Here is a 25,196-nt window from a genome sequence, read left to right on the forward strand (position 1 = left end):
CTTGTCTGCAGATGGACCCAAAACTCATACTTGCTTTGTTTTGATATAGGATCTCACCTATACTCAAAAAAGATGAGAGGGTGAGAGGAAGAATTTATAATCTCCATAAGAAAATAAAAATTTTAGTTTCCTTGAAGATTTTTGCTATCTTACGTCCTAGGATAATCATTTGTACCCTAAGATGTCCACGGGAACATAATTCACCTTTCATGCAGATCCCAAATTTTACACTAACACTATTAGCATAAATGCTTCCATTTCCTATTCTCTGCCAGAATTTCCAAGTATTGCCTAATACCAGAGGACTGAACTACATGTAAAAGTAAAGGACTGGCCTTTTCAGATTACATAAATTTCTGCGTCGACAGACTTGGGAAAGATCTAAAACACCATCCTGATTTCAGAAGTCGAACCTAACTTCTCCTTAGCTGAAACAACTATCACCTTATTTCAGTAAATTCATGCTGTGGATTCCTAGTAAATAATTCTATTATAAAATAAAACTATCTACAGTCTACATAGTCTACAGTGGCAAGTAGCAATAGCCTAAGTCCAAGCAAGATATACAGGTGTGGGATGATGATCAAGGAAAGTACTCAGAACTCTTAAACGGAAAAAAAAATAAAAAAAATCTCTTAATAGTAGATCCAACCTCAAGTTACAATTACGTCTGCATAACAAGATCAGATAATACATTGCTGATAAAAAACTTCTGGTCCTTCTAAAGGTACTTTAGACCTTATCTTTATGTGACATTTCATAACTCTCTTAGTTTGAGCTCCAGCTGTAACAACTCAGCATGTCAAGAGCTTATTTTCAAGTAGGGAAAAAAATCACATTTTTTTCTGTTTGTGAGTCTGTGGCCCATGTTATAGCAATCTACAGTCTTCCTTCTGGAAGTACAGTTGTAATCTAAGTAAATGACAGGAAATAATTATATTTCCATTATTTTAGCAAAATATTTGATATGACAATATGACTAAACAGTCCCTGTCAATGTAATTTAAATTAAAGCATGCTATTTCATGTATGCTTTTTTTATTTTTATTTTTGCATTTTCCTTATCTTATTAGATATGAAATGCAATTAAATTTCAAAATACATTTAATTTAAATAAAGACTCAGATTAACTGTGTTCTATTGCTTCTTGTCAATGTAATTTCACATTTTACTGATCATTTTCTTTGGAAATGCATTTAGTTCTTTTCAGAGAGAGCGACTTTTAGGAACAATTCATTCCACTTTCTCTTGAATCCATCATAATTTATCACTGACCTACACTGGACATTTATTTGTTTATTATACTAAAATCTGTTCTGGTCAGGGAACATTTTAAAAATGGATGGGCTTATCTAGGACCTGCAGTATCCACTTCTGTGTCACATAAACATGTGAAGACTACATGTATACTAGGACGTTGGTGCTCAATTTGTACATTTAAATAGGTTGGATAAATCTTCTACAATTATAGAAATATGACTTCCAAATAGGATATTACATCCATCTCACTACCAAAAAAAAAAAAAAAAAAAAAAAAAATCCACAGTAAATAAGAAGGAGGGCCAGAAAGGAAGGAAAAAAAAAATGCATAAAAAATGCATAAAATCTCAAGTGGGATATTCTGGGATGTATCCTACTTGATTTCTTCCAAACATGTGCCTCCCATATGAAATGGGGAGGGAAATGATTCTAAGATTCCAGCTATTTAATATTATTTCCGCTGTGCAGAGTCCTGGAAATTGCTTGGTCAGAAGAAAAGGTCTGAATTTACATAATTCTGATTCTGTATTGCATTGTGCACTACCTTCCTGTCATTTAATTTCTAACTAGCAAAATTAGAAGCAGAAGAGCGTGCTACAAAATGTAACTGTTCACCCTTTTATTTCTAAATAATTGCCTGCATACTACCATCTGTTGTGCATTAATAAAACAAAGCAAAAGCCAACACAGTGGCAAAGAGAAGGGGCTCTAGCAAGTGATGCCCAGGCAGCTGAGAACAACCTTAAGCCAGAAATAAGAAGAGAGCAATATATAAAGCAATAGCTATGTTAACTTTCATAACTATAACAGGAAAAGGGGATAGGAGCCACCTATATGCCAGTCACACTGAATGCTGCTGTCACTCTACAAAAGGAGAAAAGCAGATACCAGCCCACTGCAGATGAACAGAATACAAAGAGGAGTAACCCAAAGAAAAAAATAAAAATAAAAAAAATCTCCCTTAGCTCAGTTTTCAGTCATCCTATCTGCAGTTAGCTGGGGCTCCTTTCACATGGTTAAATCCAATTGCCACAGAATAGAAGTCTTGTTACTGCTTCAGACAAAGACAGATGTGGCTTTGGCTTGAGGAAAGAAAAAAAAAAATCACTGCCTGAAAATCATAAAGACCTCTGGGATTACAGAATTGGGACCCCAATACAACTGATAGATCAGGGCAAGCTGATCAGTGCCCCCAAAAACAGTCAGAGCTCCTACTCTGTGGGGCTGTGGGCTGCTCCAGCCTGGAGCAGGGACAGTTTCAGGGGCATCTAATAACAGCCCCCAGTGTTCGCACAGAGGTGAGGAGATGGAGCCAGTCCCTTCACAGCTGTGCATGGTGGGAGGGATAGGGACAATGGACATAAACTGAGACTAGAGGTGTCCAGGCTGGATGTAAAAAGTAACGTTTTCCCCACAAGGACAGCCTGTCAGTGGGATAGGTGGCTTGGAGAGGCTGTGCGGTCTCCATTTCTGGGGGGGTTTATAACCAACTGGACAAAGCTCAGAGAAACCAGATCTCACCTCAGAGTTGGCCCTGCTGTGAGTAGGAGGTTGGACTACAGACTTCCTGAGGTCCATTCACATCTGAATGAACTTATGAGCCTAAGAAAGGGATGCTAAAAGATCTGCAAGTCTTTTGGGACCCTTAGGGGTTTGGGTAAATCCATATGGTATTAAAACGTTCAGAGAAGTTAAGGTGAAACATGTTTTCCTGACTTCAGTATAGTTCATCCTGCACAAGAGCAGCACATGATGATCAAGAATAGGAACATGATGCAAGAAACTGAAAAACAAGACTTGAGGGAAAAAAGTGCTAAGAGGCAGAAAAAAAATATTGCATGAAAGAACAGCAAAACTTAAAACACCAGACTAGAGGAGGAAGAGAATGGAAAAGAGAAATTAAGAGATCAGAAAAGTGGAGGAATAGATCATACAAAAGCAATATAAATTCACAGAAAAGACAGAACAGTTTTTCCCATCTCTGCATGCAGATTTATCCCTGGAAGATGATGAGTTGTTATGGTAACAACGCTCTCCAGGAATTTTGCCAAGGAAAGGCATATCAACCTCCACATTATGCCTCTGGGGCAGGTCTCCAGCTGCCATTTCAGAGGAATAAGGGTTTAAGAAACTGCTACCAAGTAAATTATGTTCATTATTGCAAGCACTAAATGGAGAACATACTTATATAGCAGCAAGAATTTTATCTGATAACTTAAAAGGTGGATTACAGAAACAAAACAATAGGGACAGAATGAACACATATATTCAAAATAGATCAGGATAAGTAATGTCAGGGCAAGAACATAAAGTTTGATGGGATATGTATAGGTCTGATAGCAGAGAGATACTGAATCATATTTTCTTGCCCTTAAAATAAAATTAAGATTTAAAAAAATTAAAAACAAAATCGGTATTTTTAGAGGATGTATGTGCACAAATTTATGTTATCAAATACAGTAACTGTTTAAAAAAAAAAACACTCAGAACTTAAATAAATATAAAAGAAAGATAAATTGTTAATCTTCACCTCAACTCTCTCCTTTTTCTAAGTCATCACTATTGCTAAGTATTGCTAAGTGTCACTATTGGTGATTTGTAAAAGGGTTACTGTCTCAGGACCCAGACTTAAGCTGCATTCTAATTGGCCACTTACCATATAAGCAAACTCTTTTCTTTGCCTCAGTGAAATCTAAAACAATTAAGGATAGAACACAAACTAATTATATGAGCTTTTGTTAAGCCACTTCAAATTCTGCAACGTTTCACATTGTATAAATCAAACCTATCAGGGAAGAATAAACATATTGTCATGCTATCTACTTTTAATAGATGAAAATTAGTTTTTTGTCGGGCCAAGTTATTTTCTCTCAAACTTTGCTGCTGTAATACTGCAAAAATTCAAGAACTGAAGAACATCTCCATAATGTATAAATTCAACCATTCTATTTATTTATTTATTGGGGGGGGGAGGAGGAGGTTAGCCTGGTGTTTTAAAGCAATAGTTAAAATCTGATCAGTTCCTGTGAACATGCACCTCTTCCCTTAATAAGGATTTTTAAATACATTCTGAAGAAGAAATGCCTGCACATTTTAAAGAGTATTTTTATAGGCAATCATTTGTAATAAAAATTAAAAGACAAACAAAATGAAACAAAACAAATACAAACAAACAAACAAAAAAACAAACCAAACCAAACCAAAACAAACAAACAAACAAAAAAAACAAACAAAACAAAACAGAATATCATCAACAAAAAAACAGTTCTCTCCAATCCAGTTTCCCTGCTATCCTAAAGAATCTTTGAAATATGTTTTCCAATTTGACCCTTCATTTCAATGTGCAAAGAATATCAGACTGCTATGTTATTGTACCTCTAAAAATTGGAGGTGGGGTGGGGTGTGTGGGGGTGGAAGTCCTCTGTAAAAGTGAGTGTTGGCAAAGTTTAAAATAACTAATACTTTAATACTAAAAGACTGCACTTTGGAACCCAGATTCACACTTGAAATATAACACCATGGAGAGATGATTCACAACTGAAATAAAACAGGCTTCCCAATTATCTTCCTAAATTTCATCTACAATAAACAACAGAGACTTTTAACATCAAACTTCCTGCTATAGTTACTAGGTATGCAAAGAGTAGCACTGTTCTTATGCCTGAGAAACAAAATAGAGTTATTATTATTTTTATTATCATCATCATCATTAGTGTACTTTAATTATCCAATTATTATAATAAGACAATACTTCAAAGTGAATGTATAAATGAATTAGATCATTATATGAGTTTTAATAGCCTCAAAAGGACATAGTGGACAATTAGAATCTGTTTTCATTTCTCAAAGTTTTCACTTATAACATTCTCAAAGTATATAATTATGTCCAGATCTTCTCTAGTTTCAGCCCAAACATTTTCATTAATTAAAAGGAACACATTTTTGCTATTTGAGTAAAGAGGAAAGGGGAAAACTACTTTTCTAAAAGTTCCTTTAAACCTTCTTTTTGCTGTACTTAAATTGGCTGACCTCTAATAATTGCCACTTACCTTGTTAGATAAGCTAAATTAAAAGTAAGTGTTTATTAACATGGGATATATTTCAAAACAAATTACAAGCAAAGACATGTTTACAAAATTTAACTTAATTGAATACAGTGATAGGTACATAATTCTTACTGCAAAACTGTGAGATATAACATTAGCTATGAAGTGTATCACTGCAGTTTATCTCCTGACAAACTGAATAAGGAGTGTAGAGGATATAAGCAACTTTCAATGCACATAAATTATTTTGGCTGTATTCAGGATGTATACAATGCCAGTGGCTGAGCCTTAGGTTCAACTCCTCTTCATATTCCTTTGACACTGTGAAAGCCCTAAAATTCAACTGTAGCTCCTTTTAGCCAGATCTTGAAACCCTGGGGAAATCTCGGGTCAAAACTAGATAGGGAAGGCTGGCTTATTTCTACTGTACTACTCACAGAGGAAAACAAGACATGACTGAGAGGTACTTTACACCGCAATTTTTAGGCACCCTTCAGATACTGAGGATCAGCTGGGCTATCAAGAGCTATTTTGAGAAAAGTAGAAAGGACATTAGACAGGAAAGGAGAAGGGATGTCATCAGAACCCCCTCGTTTCTGCCCTGCTCACTTTGTCCCAAAGGAGACTAAGCCCCACAGAAACACAGGACTCTGCTGGGGGATCTGCAAGTGGTACCATTCTTGTGAATGCACAGAAGAGATAGCCACTATCTTAAGTTTTTTGTTTCATTGATTAATACAATAAAAACGTAATAATAATACTAAAAACTAAAAAATTAAAAAGTTACCCATTGATTTTTAAAGGGTTGATTTTTTGCCTCAATGTCTTTAAAAATAACCTCCTGTCCCATCTCAGCAATGCAAAACCTGAAATTTTGATGCTGTTCTTCTTAAGCACAAATGCATATATTCATAGTAGGCTTTTCATATATTCTGAAAGAGCACCAGATTAACTATGACATTCTTCATGCTCAGTAGAAAAAATCATCAACTGGATCAAAAATTAACATATAGAGAAAGAAAAAAAGTTTAAATTAACCTAAATTCAGTGTGTACGTGTGCATACACACACAATCAAAGTGGTTCAGAAGTCTCTAAGAGAAAAATGAAAGAGAAAGAAAAATAACATAGAGAGAACCTGAGGCAAAAGAAAACTAAAAATATGCAGTAATAAGGGAAAGAAGAATTGTAAAGATGCAAAGATGCTGAACAGAAACTCTGCCATTCCTTTAGATTTTTTAAAATGAAATAATTCCAATTTTTTGACAATTTTTTTGAAATGTTTTCACTTCATTCACTTATAAAATTAACTGAAATTTGTTAGCTGATCAATCGAATTTACCTTATTTGTCACTGGGGATAAATTAATTTTGAGTATCTATTATGACAATTGCACACAGCTATATTTTCAGCTCTAATGAATTTTTAATAACCTTCTTCATCAGCCAGTGATTTGAATTTCAAATTTCCTTCTGTGAAGAAGTAAAAATTAGGTAGTTTTCTGCCAATTTTCAAATACTGTTCTTTATTACATTGCAAATCTTCCCTCACTATAAAATCCAAACCTTAAATGAAACTGTTAGTACTTGCAAGACTTGTATTTCACCTGTCTTTATTAAAAGAAAGTAAATTACAGTGTCAAACTTGTCTGCCCTCCCTGGTACACCGTAACATAATGTTTGTATGTCTGCTTCCTTTTAGTACACAAGGAAGTATGCCTCTTCCCATTTCTACATCAAAATAGTAAGCATTTCCCCCTCCCCCTTCACCCCCACAAAACACTTGCACGTAATTCAGAGCATATTTAATGAAAAAAAAATTGTCGATAAGAAAAAAAAGAATCCTCACCTAATGTTCTTTGCTGGTGTTAGCAAATAGCATGTTAGATAATTAAGTCTTTAACATTTGTAATGAACCTTATGTTATATACCTACATTCTCCAAATAAATAATGAAAATAGATACACAAAATATTGGGAAACAACAACAACAACAAAGACAGACTCAAATGCTGAAGGGTAGGAAAGGAACATATACATATTACATTGAATACTAGTTCTATAGGTCTAGTCTACCATGTTGTCTTCTTGTATGGCAGTGAGTCCCACCAGGTCTGATTCTGAAGCTGCGTGTTAACACAAATATACCTACATGTTTACTGGTAGCCCTTCTATATATATTATGATACACATTGTGTTGATTATATGATCACATTTGATTTTTCCTATTTTTCACCTCAGAAAAAAACACAGAATCACAAAATATTGGATGTTGGAAGGAACCTCTGGATGTTGTCTGGTCCAAACCCCCTGGCTTGAGCAGGGTCACCTAGAACCTGTTGTCCAGGATCATATCCAGACAGCCTTTATCTCTCTTCAAGGATGGAAACACTACAATCTATCTGGGCAACCTGTGCCAGTTCTTGGTTAGCATCGCAGTGAAAAAGTACTTTTTGTTGTTCAGAAGCCACCTGCTCTTCAGTTTGTGTCCAACACCCTTTGTCCTGTCACTGGACATCAACGAAAAAAGCCTAGCTCCATCTTCTTATGCACCCTTATTAAGAGGGTTTAAAAATTATTTGTTATTCTCATAATTTCATGCATTTTTTTCTACAGTGATAACACCCTGGCTTCCCTCAACATAATGGTCAACACACAAATATGTTTTACACTGATGGTTTCACAGATATTAATTTCCTTTCACACCTTCCTCACTTCTGAGAAGTGAAGATTATATTGGCAAGGAAGGAACAGAGCAACTGTATGGTGAAAACAAATGAAAGTCAAAAAAACGTCCTTTAAACTTTCAATTTGAATTTGAGATACCCAGGATTCAAATTCTCAACAACACTTACATCCAAAGGAGTGCTTAGTAAGTGTGATACCCCATGCAGCACCCCAATTGTTTTAAAACCTATCTCAATTTTTTGATCTCTCCACAAGGAGCAGTGGAGACCTCCATTAGAGACCTCACTTCCCATCTCTCTTCTCAGAAGTACCTCTCCATCAGATTCATCTGCGTATGTGGCACTAAAACACTCCCAAACACAGGCTCTTCTTATTTCAGCATTTGCGACTCCTGGCAAATTTCTGAGAAATACACCCATTCTAATTACCAAAACAAATGAGGCAGTGTTATTAGAGAGAAATTTGATTTCGTGTAAAAAATCTGAATGACCCCACTTAATGTGCATCCATCCTGCTGCACTGATACTCTTTACCCCAGAAATGATTGAGCTGAAGAGACAAACTGTGTTCATACTGTTTGCTTTCTTGTCACCCTCCCTCCCATTGTCTGATTTTTACTTCTGTATCAGTCACTTCGGTTTTGTGTAAAATCAGCTAGAAGGGATTTCAGTTTACCCTTAAAAATACACACACTCTTCAACATCTTTTGGTTCCATTTTTTTCCTTCAGCATTTCTCATCTCAGTTTCTCCTAGATCAACTAGGTTTCCATCTGCTGCAAGCTCTTGATATTTTGGGTGATGGAGCCAGTCTCTATTCATTTGTGCCCAGTGAGAGGATGAGAGGCAATGGGCACAAACTGAAGCACAGGAAGTTCTCCTGAATATGAGAGGACACTTTTTTACTCTGAGGGTGACAGAGTGCTGGAACAGGCTGCCCAAACAGGTTGTGAAGTCTCCTTCTCTGGAGAAACTCAAAACCCACATGGATGCCATCCTGTGCAATGTACTCTAGGTGATCCTGCTTGGCAGGGGGGTTGGACTATGTGATCTTCGAAGGTCCCTTCCAACCTCAGCCACTCTGTGATTCTCCCAGATATCTAATCAATAACGTGTTCTCATAGAGTGCCAGTGCTTTATTCTTTTACTTTTTTATTTTTATTTTAACCACTCTCTAACATTTGGTCTGCTTCTTCTCTAAGTTTTAATTCAATAACTTCCTTTTCCACGTTACCTAGATGTAAGAGGTATATACAGAGAATGTGTCCATGATCTCATCTCAAATACCTGACCCTATAAAAGTCTTCAGAAATGATAAATAGTTATTAGAGTGAATGTCAGGTGTTAGCCCTGAAATAACTGGGGGGAACACATTTCATTACTCAAGAGAGAAAATTATCTGAATTTCCATCACACACGAAGCATTACAGATGACATGAGACATTTTAGCTGTCAAAGTCAGAAGTGTTTCTAACAAACATGCACAAAATACAAGTTTGCAAAGTCTTTAAATCTAGCCAAAACATGGATAGATTTTCATAGGAAAAGCAGACTATACATAACTGACACACACACCATCATGTCCTCAACTATAAAGCAATAACACTAGAGCAGTTCAAAGAAAAGGTCTCTTGAGACTGTTTTAAAAGACACTAGGAAGATTAAGTATATTTTTTTTCATCACTAGAAATAATTGAAATATACTCAGGAGAGGACAGGACCAGTTTGACACAATGCAAGCAGCCCAGGGATATATCAAGAGCTTGTAGACACTTTAATGACACATACTCCACAGTTCACAGAGAAGTCTAAGCTGGAAGGGACCCTTGGCTAACATCTGGTCCAACCTTGAAAGAAGGGCCTTAGATAAGGTTACACAGGACCCTAAAAAGCTAGTTCTTCAATTTTTCCAGCACATAGATACTGACTTCTCTGCCCAGCCTGCTCTGATGCTTAATTGTTCCTATGGTGAATTTCTTTTTTCCCCTTATATCTAGAGAATTTCCCCTGAAGCAAGCTCTACCCATTGCCTCTTGCCCCATGCCTCCTTGTGAAGAGAGTATTTCCATTTCTGTTTTCTTCAAGACTGGAAGGGTTGAAATACTGGGGGGCTGAAATAATGAAGGGTTTCATACTGGGGGAAATAAATCAGTAAGTCCTGAAGTGTAAGCCATACCTCTTATACTTCAGGCTTTTCTTGCCTGTGCTCCAAGATAGCAATATATTGTCAGAGACAGACCCAGCTCCTAGAACCTTCATTTTACATGAACAGTATTTACCTCATTAGTGAGAAAACGTGTGCATTAACTGGAGATTTTACAAGAAATGGAAGAGTCCACATCAATTCCCATAATAGACTACCCTTAGTAATTCAGCTACATTGTTCTTAAGTTCCCTTTGGCCTCTTGTTCTCCATACTTCATTAGTGACCACACTGCCTACCTGGGGTTGAGTGCTTATGATCAAGTTTATCATTTGGATGTAGAACTTTTTTTTTTTTTTTTCAGACCTATTCTCCTGATGTACCCGGACCTGTACTTATAACCAGTTTTGACTCTCGTTACTATTTGTTCTTCAAGCTCTACTCTGTTCTTTCTAAATCTACTTTGATCTTTCTAATTCTGTTCCAACAATTAATTGGCCAACTTTATTATGCATTCTAGACTGTTTGGATACACTTTAGATTTTTTAGTTTGTTTTCTTATCTCTAATAACTTTTTCACAATGTTACTTAGTCATGCTGACTTCCTTTAAGCCTCCTGCAACCCTCTCCTAAGGGTTAACCCTAACAGGCTAAACCCTTAACAGTACCTTAACAGGTACTCTCTGATCAGCATGCTTCCAAAGCCTAAAAGAAGAATTTCACATTTTACATAATTCTACTTTCTACTACTAAAAAAAAAAAAAAAAAAAAAAAAAAAGAGAGAGAGAGAGAAAGAGGGAGAGAGAGAGAAAGCTATTTCTATTGCTATTTCTTCCCTCTTTTAAGTTTGTAAAATTGTGGTGTCTTTTTTCATCCTTTTCTCATACTGTAAGAATGACTCCCAGGAACATTACTACCCCTGGGATGGATATGGAACTATTGCCACTCTTTGGAATAATGGGAGTAAACACAGCTGTTTTATACAACCTCTACAATGAATGTTCAAGGGAAAACAATACAGCTAGGCCTACTTACCTGAGCAAGAGTGTAATGATTTAAATTTACAGTAATGATAAGTTATAATTAGATGCCAGAAACTGGAATGAACAGACGAGGTCCCATTTAAACTAATTCACTGTTACTGTCAGGAGGCGCTTGTCTTTAAGGACTAATGCTATTACTGGTATTTACAACAACTGAAAAATCACTAGGAAAAACAAAGCAATGCATTAGAGAATTTACAAAATAACAAATATATCCAGATAATGCCTGGATGCAAGAAAACAAGTAAACAAACAAAAAACAAAAAAAAACGTCAATTTTCTATAGAGGTCAGCTTATCTCCACATTAATAAATATTTATTTAGGATATGTAAAACAGAAGATTTTAGATCCTAGCTTTGTACTACTAGGCCAATTTTTAAAATTTATTTATTTATTTTCCTACAGTGCTTTCTGTAATTTGCATTGCCCAGTCAGTACACAGGTCTATCACAGGTCTATGAGTGTAGGACACATGTAGCTATCTAGGTGAAGTACCTTTGTGTTTAAAACACAACTTTGACTTAAGTTGCATTTCAAGTTCAAATATCTGTGAAAAAGTGGAAATGCTTAAGACCTTGATGATTTACTTACTAGGAAAGTGTGTTCCTGGATACTTATTTGAATACTGATATATAAAAGGTATCAATTTTTCCCTTGTTTCCACTTGAAATGTAAAATTTCTTCTTGTAACCCTTTGCATGAGAAAGACAGAAAACATGCACAATTCAACCTCATGAGGCTATGTGCTATTCATAGACCTTCTCCCAGAGTAACTTACAGTGATCTGAAGGACACAATTTGCTAGAGAACCCCAGTAAGTTTTGGGCCACTTCTGTGCCACCTCTTTCTTCTACTAGTTACAAAGAGATTAGATGGCAATAAAGATCTCTGTGTTGATGTAAATAATTCTAATATTCACATCAGGGGATAATGAGTCTGTCATCCTTTTGAGCATGTTTTCTCTTCATAAGAAGTCAGGTTTGCAACCTATATATTAATCTTCCTTAACAAAAACAACAACAAACAACAACAACAACAACAAACGTCTTTCATTTCTTCAATATAAAATATTTTTTTTCATTGGTAGACATCAGAGTTACCTTTCTTCAGCTCTGCATACCAGATACCCTGTTTTCAATATATTTAAAAAAAAAAAAAAAAAAGATAAAGAAATGGAATTTCAAAACACAGGCTAACATTTTTCACTGGATAACAATAAACATTACTGAACTATTTAAAAATATAACAAAGCAATAAGAAGCTCTAGGAAAAAAAAAAAAAGAGAGAGAGAGAGAATTGGGATATTTATATTTGCTTTCATAATGACCTGCACTGTTCCCTCAATAGTAACACTCAAATAGCAAAAATTAGTATTCATAACTCATATACATCTCCATCACTTCTCCATTTAGCAGAATGGCAGTAATTGAGGAGAAAGGTCTCAAATTGTTATTATGAAATAATAGTAATGAAACAAAAATATTTTAAAAAGACATTGAGCCTGAGGATGAGATTCAGAGATCCTGTTTTCCAACGCAGACATGACAAACAAAGCAGGGAAAATCTCATTTAGTAAATCCTATACTCTTACACTTAAAAATCCTTGCTGTGCACAAAGCTTGTGAATTTTGAAGAGTTCTGGGGAAAAAAATACTTATTCTCTGAGTGTTGCCGTTACAACTGAGGCATTCATCATCTTCAGAACTCAGTCAATACTTAATAAATAATGGTTAAAATTTGATTAAGCAGCCAATTTAACACATTTACAAAATACTGATATGTAATGAAAAAGAACCATGAATTTGTCACTTCACACACATTGGGGCTTTTGTGCTCATCAAGAAAAAATAACTGTAATATTTGACCTGTATTGCTGAGATATAGAGAAAGTTTACTGTGTTTTTAGTGTCAGGGTTAGGTTTTCAACCTGATTCCCAGTGTATTAGTTGCAAACTAGACATATCAAAAATACACTCTTCCCATGGAAGAGTGGTAGACAGCCAGTGCTTGAGTTCACTAGAAAGGCATGATTTACCTTGTGGAAGTTCCTGAAATATGCTGCCTTCTCATCTGGAAACTTTTCTAGCCTCCTGGGCCCTTTACTGGAAGCCTTCTTGAAAACCAGCCAACATCGTCTGAAAATCTGGAAACAATATCAATGGATTATATTAGCTTTTCTTTAGAGGTAGAAGTTATCATAAATGCATTCAGTTATGTAATTCACTTAGTATGAAATTTTAAAGCCAACATATTTTATTTTAAATGGCTAGAAAACCCTGAAATATCAATTATTTCTACTCTAGTGATTCCAGTTCCTCAATTTATAGATATTGATTGTCAGTCTTTTATAGACTTTGTTGCTTCAGTTTCTCACACATGCCAAATTTGACAATTGCTGAGATGCAAGTAAATCCACGAACTTTGAACATGAAAAGAATTAAAAGTCTGTCATTAGGGAAAGTGCTTTCAGATATCACTCTATGCATTTGTAGCTTTCACATTTATATTCTATTTCTACAAGAGTATCAGAAACATTTATTGCAGCTTTTAACATAACACAGTAATCAGCAGCTACTATATCTTGTACACACAGAAGAAGAAACTCCAGGTAAAATAAGTGACCATTGCTGGGCGTCTATTTCTCTCACTTAATTCAATGACAAACTTTCTAAGGAAAAACTATGCAAATTATTACATTTTGGGAATGTAGTATGTAAGAAAAACATCCAAGAAGCACAAAACAAAACATTTCAGTGAAAACCACACAAAATTTTACTTAGAATGCATGTTTAAGACTATTTACCAAAGGTCTGATGATATTGCCATAACCAGAAGTTTAAAATCAATCAAATAAGAAAACATTTGCAGTTCAAAGAAAAGCTGGTTGAGGCTAATCTTCTGGTCTATTTGCGTAAGTAAGGAATTATATATGGTTTTAAGATCTATGGGAGTAGTTTAGTTCATTTTCCTTTTCATTACTTGTACAGCTCTGTGAAAAATATCATATGGAATTTTATGTTATTATTTTACTAGTACATTTAGAATAAAACACAAAAAAATGTTAGCTAATGGTTCTCCCACCCATATATACAGAAGAGTCTTATTTCTTCAGAAATTCTACAGAATTTAATGACACAACAAAAGAACTGCAGTACTATTTAGTTTGGATGATCAGATCAAGCAAATCTAACATTAGAGAAAAAAAATTAAAAAATAATGAAATAGGGGCAAGGAGATCTAAACTGAGTTTTCTCATAGTATGGTATTCTCTAAACTGAGTAAAAGCAGCAAATACAGTGTCACTAAAATAATTAAACTTATTTAACTACATTTTGATAGAAGAATACTGACACTATCCTGTTGTCATTATTTCAAATGAATGTTATCAGGCAAAACAAGTATTTTCTTTTAAAAACCTACTAATTGGACTATAAGTACTTTTATCTTCATTTAAATATGAAGACATTTAATGAAAACTTCTGTAATTAGACTTTAAAAGTATACAAGTTTTTGTTTGTTTGTTTGTTTTTGTTTTTGTTTTGTTTTTGTTTTTGTTTTTTCTTCTAAGGTTGTAAAGTGGCAACTACTGTAGAGCTGTACTTTCTACCTTAGAAAATACTTCACCTAACCTGGGGGAAAAAAAGAGAATATCATTATCTCCTGAAAAAATGGCTTTGCACTGTGGGACATTATAAACCATATTTATTAGGTAGTGCTTTCTTCAAATAACCTCTTGGCAACACTGCAACTTATTTTACCAAAACTACAACATTTCTCCCACAGTTTTCTTCTGCTTAACCCATATTAATTCTTCACAGTGTTATGGTGCAAAAATCTCCACATTTGCAGGAGATGCAGAAGATTCACTTCTTTTTGAAGGGACTCCCTTTGACTCACTAGAAGCAATAGTGCCAACTGTCCTAAGAGGAAATATTTATTCATTTAATATAAGTGTTTCTTTTAATAATACTCCCAGATCTTCTGGAAACCGTTCCTTTTTTAGGCTATGTGTATTTTCAGTTCGTCTCTTTTCCTCTGAGGATAGTATTTTCCGAAGTTCTTCATCAAGGTAAAAATCATTGCCTTCATTTCAAATCTTCTATTGATTTCCATTATCTGCCCTTAATAGTTTGCTGCCCTCACAGATATCTCTTTAGAAAAACAGATCAAGCCACAGGCCTCATCATCAGTGAAAGCAGGTTTTAGAACAGCCACAGAACCCTCATTTTACAGGTGACCTGAATTTTGGATAGATGGTGATAAGGTAACAGAAATTTTACATCAATTGACTGAGTTGTTTTATTATTTTTTAATTTATTATTATTTGTTCATTCTTTAAATTATTATTATTTGTTCATTTGTTCATTTTCTACACCACGGTTATATTTTATTTTAATTTAAAATATCAGTTAGATCCAGTACCTCAGAAGCATGCCTAATAAATAGAAAGCTAGACAAGCTAAGTGACAGAGTCAAATTTCTCCCCAGGAGGATGAGAGTATCTTCCAGATAAAAGGTCATCTAATGCATACTCCAAAGCAATTCATTCAGTGACAAATGAGCAGGGTCTCCTGATTGGCAATTTCAGTCTTTTTTTTTCCACTGGATATCAACCTGGTTGAGTGTGGAAGGGGTTCTGAGGGTCTGACAGCTAACTAACAGAATTCAAGAGGGAGGCTTTGACTACCACCACCCCCCTCCCACTCCCCCCGGCCCTTTATTAGAGGTGTCTTCACAGTATCCATTGATGAGGGCCAAATGTCAGTTATCTTAAGGGATGCTCCTCATTAGGCCTAATCCCAGAGCTGTGTTAAACACAAAAGCTTTGGCATATATATGGGCTGTGGGATGAATGACTTGCTTTTACAGCAGAACACTTTGAACTGCAAGAGGAAGGAACTCACATTTTACCTTTAGATTGCTACTGTTTTGGTTTATTGACAGCTGTTTTTTCCAGACCTCTAAGGAAAGGAAAGATCTGAAGAAAGCAATGGCTCACTCAGCACTGGAGTATGTACACCAAGACACATTCTTGTATTTGATCTTTTTTAACCTACAATCACTTTTAAAACTGGTAAAAAGACTTACATATTTCCAGTGGATTTCAGCAGCATTTTATCCGATCACAACAGACAGTTTGTACCATAGTGCTTGAAAATGCATTAGCATATGAATTTACCTATAAATATGAATAAATAGGTGCAGATGCGAGCACACAGCAAACAAACGTTTGCCTTTCATAAGGTACCTCATTGTTATACAGAAACCTACTCAATTATTCACGAACTATGAGATGCTCTTTTATCCCTGGCCTAGTTTAAGATGCCATTGGCTGTAATCAAAACTTCTGAAAGACTTCTGAAGTCCTCAGATAATTGGGGTAGTCATTGTGAAGGAATTCAGCATCAGCCCTTTAACAACAGAGAAAATGATAACCACTTGCAGGTTTTGTCTCTATAATATTTAGTACTTCCTGTGAGATTTAAGTATCTGTTTCTGACACATGCATAGTTGAAGAAATGCCAAATATTTGATCATTCAATCAGTTTTACAGCATTCTTGGATAGGCACCCAGAACAACAGAAGTAATTTAATAATTTTCTGTGAAGGGCAAACAACAGTTTAATGACATCCTTTTTTTTTTTTTTTTTTTTTTTTCCCAGAGAAATTCAGAAAGATAACATTAAATATGTGCTGTACTGGGGTTTCCTTTTTATTATAGTATCATTTAGAAGGACCCAAACTAGTTCAGTACAAGTCCTGAGGAGGACTGTAACAAAACTACCTGCTGAGTCCACGCCAGAGCAGAGTCTCTTCAAACAGAAATATTATTTCCCCTCTGTTTTGCAAGATGCCCATTGGGCAGTAAAAACACTCCTCTCAACCCCATTATCTGTACTTCCACATCAGTAAGCAATGGCAGTAATTCAGCACACTTGTGGTCAGGTGAGAACTGGTTCAGCAGCCACTTGCTATAGCACATAAAGACAATTTTCATGATGATGCAGAGGGCGAACAGCCTCTCTTGCTGAAGATGGCTCTGCATAGCCTTGTCCTGCAGCAAAGAAAAAGGAGTCCAGACCTGGAACAAAATAACCTTATCTCCCCAGAATGGTTCCTAAAATCTTTCTAGTCAAAAATTCAACTTCCATTACTACTTCATTTAATCTTTAGATATCCCCTTTTTATATTTTACTTAAAACACTGCTATAGACCAATTTATGATGAAAATCTCTCCTTAACCTCTCCTTGCCTTTTCTTCTGCTTAATTCACCTTACTTTTTCAGTGATGTTTTTATTTTTTTAATATTATTGACTAATATATGCAAAAGTCTGTCCTCTGAATAGATAACTATTCTTCATATCCGTACCACACAGTTCTGTTTTATTATTGTTGTGGATATTCATAATAAATCTATTAAAAGACACATTACAGCATTTACGCATTGATTTACACATTACACATTGACTAAACTAGTTTTTTAGAAAAAAGTTGTTTTTTTTTTTCCTTTTCCTAAAATAACTTAAAAGAATTAGCTTGCTCTGGGAATCTTACATAGGAGTTTCCATTTTCCAGAGACTTCTAAAGACTTTTAATACTCATTTACAAAGATGCAATGCCTGTCTTTATCCACAGCTGTAACTAATTGAGCTTTGCCAGTCATCACTGATATTTAGAGAAGGGATTTTTATTGACAAGTCTCTACATATTATTCCAGAAATTCCACCTAACACTCAAATAATACATGTAATAATAATTTGTTTTTCATTCATTTTAACGTTTAAGTTATCATCCCCGCCCACCAAAAAAAAGTATAGATCTGTAATCAGATCACTTAAGATTTCTTAAAGGGATACATTCCTCTGAAATCTCCATCCCTCTATCCAACAGTACAAATGGCAATAATTTCCTCTACTATATTGGAAAACTACCTGTTTTTCTGTCATGTTTCTGACATGTTTCTGTCAGTAGAAACATGACAGCTGTAGAAACATTTGTCTCTTGAGAGAAGCAGCAGGGAGCCAGCTCCTAGTTACCGACAGAAACCATCACTGACCAGGACAGGATCAAAGAATCATTAATGGAGCTCTTTGCTAGAGAAACCCCAATGGTTCTCCCAGGAAGATACCTGTAGTAATGTTCAGTCTTGTGTTTACATCTCATTATTTACAAAATAGGCTGGCTGATTTATCCTTCCTTACTTTCCATGTGCAGAGGATACAGGACCTGTACCATTAGATGACACATCTCCAGTTAAAGCCCTAAAATATTAAAAGTTCAAATTGACTTTGTTAGTTTTCTACATTAAAAGTGGATGAAGTTTTTATGGGGTATGTAAGAGAAATACAATATGTCATGAGGTTAAAAAACAAAGACCACCACCAACAAAAAAAGTACCTTGACACTCAAATTAAAAAAAAAAAAAGTAGCATCCATTGTAATGAAAATAAAAACAGTTGTCACAATAACGTCATATTTAACCATTGTTTTGACACCACCACTTGTTGATGTTGTTGTTTTGATTCTCCCGTGTATACTTTGGCAAAGGGAGAAGAGATGAGAGGTGACATTTCACTGCTTCAGCGGAACTACATGTTGCACATTTAAATAAACTTTAAAAGGTACTGATGAAGTTATTGTCTGTGAAAAGGCCCAAGAGGAAAATGAGAAGGCAAAAATTATTCATTCCTCAGCTAAAGAGCAAGTTATAAGATTTGAACTATTGCTGAATAAAGTCAACAGTTTAAAACAAAGTCAACATCAGAGTCCATCTACCTGAGTTACCAATACTTTGCATTAACAAGATAGAAGCAAGTACTCTTGTAACAACACATGCCATCACATCTGCCCTTTGGTTTCTGGGCACATTTGAAATGAAGGTGCCCCAGAAACATTGTTTCTCCTGTCTTGACCAGCACAGATCTTACTGCCTACTTTTCTGAATTACAGTTACCACAGCACTGAGCAGGTACCTTACGAATGGCAAACTTCAATCTGGATGACAAAGCCAACAAGGAGAAATATCCAGGCACAACACTGAGCTTCCAAATGGGCACAGAGCAGTAGGAATCAAGCATACTGCCCCATAATGCCATGCTAAGAAGTTGCCCATTTCCCCACAGACAAGCAGGGTTTCCCCATGGCCATCTGACACCCACCAATTTCTGCTCAAGCAGGAAGTAAGGCAAAAATAACCTACAGCCCTGATCAAATGTGTGACTTTACTTGCTTCTGTCAATAGTTCTGGGATATGGGGCTGTTTGTTCGTTACAAGATACAAAAACCCTTGGGAACATTCTTTTTTTTTTTTTTTTTTTTTTTTTCCTCTCTTGATTTTAACTTTCCACTCTCTCGTCTATTTCAATATATTTTCTTCAAACATTGCCAAAGTGTCTATCACAAAACATTCACAATAGGAGCAAAACTGTTTAAACCATAAAGCCAGGAGTCAAAAATCACAGATATATCCTAAAATGATCACTAGTAATGCCTATAATAAGTAAATACTGTCTGAAGATGTGTTGTTGAAGGCTGTCAAATACAGAAAGATTCATCATTTTTTATATCCTTCTTCTTGCTCTTGAGCTTCATTTTATCATCCTAATTAGGAAGCAAAGATAAGCCTGCAGTTTAGAAACCTTGTAGTATGACATTCTACAAGGTTATAAAAGACTATTAGGTCTTGGATCATTTTGGTATCACAGTTCAAATCCTAAACATTTTAATAGCATATTTTTATTATTTGTATTTTCCAGATTGCAAAGTTAATGGCATTTAAAAACAGGAATAGAAGAAATATAGAAACATCTGCCACAAACTCAGATTAGATCAATCCTGGTGGGCTTGATTGCAGTCAGTGAGAATTATGATGGTTAGAGATGATTATGGACAATTCACCCAGTTAAAGTATATATATATGTCAATTCTCTATAACATACCATTATAGATTCATATACATGTTTATAATATACTATAATTTGTGGTTTTATAGTCACAGGCTATATATGTAATCCATAAGATTCATTTTACTATTAGAGAGTTCTGTGAAATCAAAGCATACCATAGTAATTTTTGAAATATTCATATAGTAACTAAAGTACTGTGTGCACAATCAGTTTAGCTGTGGGAGCTGAAGTATTTAAGTTTTTTTTTTTTTTTTTTTTTTTAATATATAATTTTTTCTCCTTGTGGGGGAACCAAGAGGGGGATATAAATCTGGAAAGAAAGACTTGCAAGTTTTATTCTTCTGAATAGTGATTTACTTTATTTTTTTTATTATTTATTTTTTTAATCCATAGGTACCTACAGCTGAAAAACTTGGAAACTCGGCATCATTATTTTGTTTCAAAGCACCAGCAGGGCAGTTCAAGGATAGAAGGACAACAAAGAGTGCACTCAGATTTCATGGTGGTTTGTACCTGCACAGAATATATCACTTTTTATTTGAATCAATTATTTTAATAAAATCAGTTCCAGTAGCCATTTTTGGCTTTCTGCATTTCCAACTCAGTTTCAGCAAGACTAACGTCAGTGTCTCTTTTCAAGAAAAACTAATACTTCATGTTTGGCCTCATAAAGTAGATAAAAAACAAACTGTTTGCAACAGTTTTAGCAGGCATACAGCAGGAAAACCCTAGAACTTAGAATATTTTAAAGAAATGGTTATAGCCAAGAAATATGAGGCATTTCATTGAGCTTAAACAGAACATGCAGCAATTATCTATGAGCAATTGTGTGGCCAGAGTTTGCACCCAAATCCATATAAAAAACTTAGAGAGAAAACTGCAGTTTGATTACCCTCTAATACAGAATTTGAGTAATTTCTCAAACTGAACCAAGCTTGGGCCATTAGTTTATTTCAGTCACCAGACACTATTGTTGCTTTTTGATGGAAACATTGTTTTTTCACTGTTTTTTATACTGTTTTACTTTAATTAGTTAAAAACACACATAGTCCACTTAAATATGACAGACTGAAAATAATGCTTTGATATTCTGCAATGAAAAGTAGTATTTACAGAGGAGAAGTTACAACTTCTCTCTTTAGTTTTTAATCATATAGCTATATATTGAAGTAATGGAAATATCACTGGAGTAAAGGTTCTTAATTTTTAACTCTTCCATGTGTAAGTTTATTAAAGCTGAAACACAGTAACTTTTACACATATTTAGTAGAAACTCATAACTTTGTTCCCTCCCTCCCCCAAATAATAATAATAATAATAATAATAATAATAATAAAGACACTTCCCACATCTGCAAGGGAATTTAACATTGAGAAACAGATAAAGCTGGAGTCTTTATAATACAAAAAAATCAGACCTTTACACACAACCTGAAATAACACACATTGAAAGGAGATATAAATCTACTCAGATGCTCAGCATTGTACTTTAGGAAGGTAGGGATTTGTGAAAACAAGTGTTACAAAATCAAAACCATGCAACAGAATACCTTAAAATGAAGCAGAGCTTCTGAACAGAACAGTTCAAACACCTATACTTAAGGACAAAAAATTCAAGTAATTTTTACAGCTTCAATTCAGAGGGTTGTAAGCTCAAATTCAGAGTCAAAAATTATTCTTTAGATTGACATCATCATCAGATAGCATTCTGTCACATCTACCTGCACTTCTCTTGACATTGCAGCATAGAAACCTCTCTCAGCAAAGCTATCACAGTCTTCAAGATGTATATTGTTTTGACTTATAAAATAGGTGAAAATAGTGTGCTTAGCATGAGATTTAATAAAGCTGATCACAGCACTAAGTCCAAAGCACTGTTCACAAAGATTAAAACTGTTGGATATAGATACCACTGAATATTTATATACGTGCATGATATCTAACAGCAATTGATCCTAAGAGTAGAACAGGAAAGTTAAAGCATTTTACTTTTGGAGGTGTTTTGAAGTTTCAGCATGTGTCTATTAAATCCTGCAAAAATCAGCCACATTAATACTCGTGAAAGACAACTGTGATCTATAGGTGCTGGTATTAAGTGCTTGGTCACTGTTCCAAGAATTCTTGGAAGTGTATGCAACATATTTAAATACAGCAAGATTAAACAATATGCTAATGTAGAAGAAAAGCCCTTCAAACACCCTCTGATATACTGTATGGAAGAACAGCATATAAATTCTGAAAACTGCACTAATCCATGACATATGATTCAATAAACCTCTAAAGTAGGAGGTTGTATGAATCAATCATTTTCTAAAAATCAAATTTATCATTTTTTTTTTCCAATGGAGTTACACATAATGCTTTGACTCTCCTTTAAGCATTATGGCATCCACCAGATTTTATGGAGAAATTAATTTTATATAGAAAATAAGGTGCTCTGAAAAGTGAAGCCTACTGTAGGACTAAAGTAGTACCCTGAAAACAGCAATGATCAAGAGGATGTCTAATAACAGTGAAGATTTATTGATATCTGATCACCTGCACTACTGTGCCCTTAGCTTAAACTCTTCTGCCAAAGAATCACAGATTTAACAGATGCCAGCCCAAAGACCTTCATTACATCTTTTAACCTAACTGAAGGGGAGGAAAATTAACTAATATCTGTAAATAACTGGAAATAGTTAAAAGATTCAAATTTGCAAGAATCCTCTGCAGCAGTAGGAAAAAAGATATTCAAAAGAAGCTTGCTGTTGAATAGTTTGGTGAAACTTCTTTTTTTTTTTTGCATTATTCACAGAACTATCTGGAATCTGTAAAGTTGAAGCAAACAAACAAAAAATCTAATTTGCTCTAGATAAAAATTTAAGAGGAAGATGTATATAATAAATATTTCAAATACTTCACTCATTTGTATTAGTGGTATATTTTCTGCCATTTCTGCTACTTATTTTAAAGTATTTCCTGAAAATCTCTAAAAAATAATAATAAAAAAATACCAGTCTTCTATTGCAATGCATCAGTATTGCACAGGGAAGGAAAAAAAAAAAAAAAAAAAAAAAAAAAAAAAAAAAAAAGGAGAGACTTGCCTAAGCAAGAAAAGGGTGAGAAAACAAATATTTACACAAAACTAAGAGGATTTGGAAGAAAAAGCTATAGCCGTTAGCTCATGTAACTACTAATACCAACTCTGTTCAGCTTTTGTTGCAACAGCACAAATTTTTAAGATAGCATTTACTCTAAGAAAACTAGAATGAATGATCTTCCCTAAGAACTCAAAAGCAGCTGGTGTGCTACATCCCCACCCAGCACATCCTCTGGGGATATGTGTTGGTACGTGGGTTGGAAATTTTGTTGCAACCCAAGGGAAATAATGCAGAGGAAAATCAGATGGTCTCCAAATCCAGGTTTCATAAGTACAAAAGACCACTCTGAATTCCCTGCTCTGTACCTGTGATAGATCTCAAAAAATGTCTGCCCTGGAAGTGTTTTAGAGATTCACCCAAAGTTTATCCAAGTAAATCCACAGAAGCCATGTCAATGCCAATATACTTTAACTCAAACCCAATACAGTAGTAAAACTTAAGTCATCTCAGATCAAATGAAAATTTCTTTGGTAAAGGAAAGGTGGTAACCAAATCAATTATATTATCTCAAGAAACAACCAATCAAACAAACAAACAAAAACTGTCATTGCTTCCACTGATTATCACCAGCTTTCTAGAGCCTGTAGGAGATAAGGCTATCCTTTTACAATCCCTCCCAGTGGGCAGAAGAGAGAGATTAGTCTGCTCAGCTGATGCTATTATTTTGATATTCTAAACAGATGCATACAAATAGAAAACATCTTGATTTTCTTTGCCCTGGAGACCATCTAGGGACAGGATTGGACAGCAGAAGAGAAAAAATACTGCAATATTTGTGATCAAATTAAGCAGACAACCTCTGATACGCTATATAGACAATACACTATCTAGCATCCTGGTTCAATATTAACTAGAATAAGTCTCTTTTCTCATTTGCAGTACTAAAAGCGCAACTGCAAAAAAGTGTTGTTGACATCCTGTGACTGCTGAGATAGTGTTGGTTACAAGTTCTGAAGCTGTAATACAAAGCTGAAGCTTTCTAATACAAAAGAGGAGGGAGAGAGACAAAAATACGCTTGTGTGCTCATTAGTATTACTTCTATATTAGTAGTAATTGGCGGTATTACCAGAAGCAAGATTTGGCTTTGCGGTATTAAATGATTAATCCTAATACTTTAGTTGTGAAGTTTCAGGTAGAGACTTAAAAAGTAGGAGACTTGTCACAGATACAGTTTTATATGACAGCCAATCAGTTAACTCACAAAATCAGAAAAAGTCAGCTTTCTTTTTAAGCAATCTTTCCATGCAAAAAGCCAGTAGAAAACTATAGTTACAAAATAAAATATGCAGATTGTATGGAAAATATCTCATAGGGTCAATAAAGTAATTATTAATTATTTTTATCTAGCTTTATTAATAGCCACTCTGAATAAGAACATACTATGAATCATGAACTAAATTAAAGTTGTCAAATTCTGATGAATGCAGAGGCTGTCAGAGTGTGGACTAAGATTTTTGGGGGTGTTTTTTTGTTTGTTTTTTTTTTTTTTTTTAATTTTGTATTAATGAAATAAGCAAAGTGTGATGAGCAACTCTTCATTATGCAGTATGAGTAATTCTTACCTTCTTCAAGGTAAGAGTTTGCATACACAGTACCAGTAGACTGGCTCACCACAGATACTATCTTACGTATCAAGAGTCAACGGAAAGCGTACTTTTTTGACCTATTTGTTTTGTAATGAAGTTATGGAGAAATTAACATTGCTTCCACTTCTGAAAATTCCCAAATGCTGTTCAAGACCTCAAAATCAAGGGAACCAAAGGAAGGAAAAAAATATCAATGTGGAATTACATAAATGAACACTCATAATCCCAGGTATCCTCAATGGTTCAGAGTTGTTGTTTAGAATTGCATACTTATGCACACCAGATAATATATAGTGACAGCAGTAGGTAGATTTCAGTCTCTGTATGCTAACTAATATATTTTCTGGTCATACAACAATAGACTTATTGATGTATTTCTAACAT

The 25,196-nt window shown here is 34.8% G+C and overlaps 1 protein-coding gene across 1 annotated transcript in view; it reads right to left on the reverse strand.

Annotated features, from left to right (window-relative positions):
- DOK6 (docking protein 6) overlaps positions 1-25,196 on the reverse strand; it is a gene marked incomplete at both ends in the record, with an annotated part of 248,722 nt that overhangs the window by 129,659 nt on the left and 93,867 nt on the right. The window contains one exon of the mRNA XM_084281323.1: positions 13,212-13,319. Within this exon, the coding sequence (XP_084137449.1) occupies positions 13,212-13,319 (108 nt within the window). The remainder of the gene's footprint in view (positions 1-13,211; positions 13,320-25,196) is intronic.

Source organism: Netta rufina (genome assembly GCF_964035555.1).
Source record: "Netta rufina genome assembly, chromosome: 2".
NCBI lineage: Eukaryota > Metazoa > Chordata > Aves > Anseriformes > Anatidae > Netta > Netta rufina.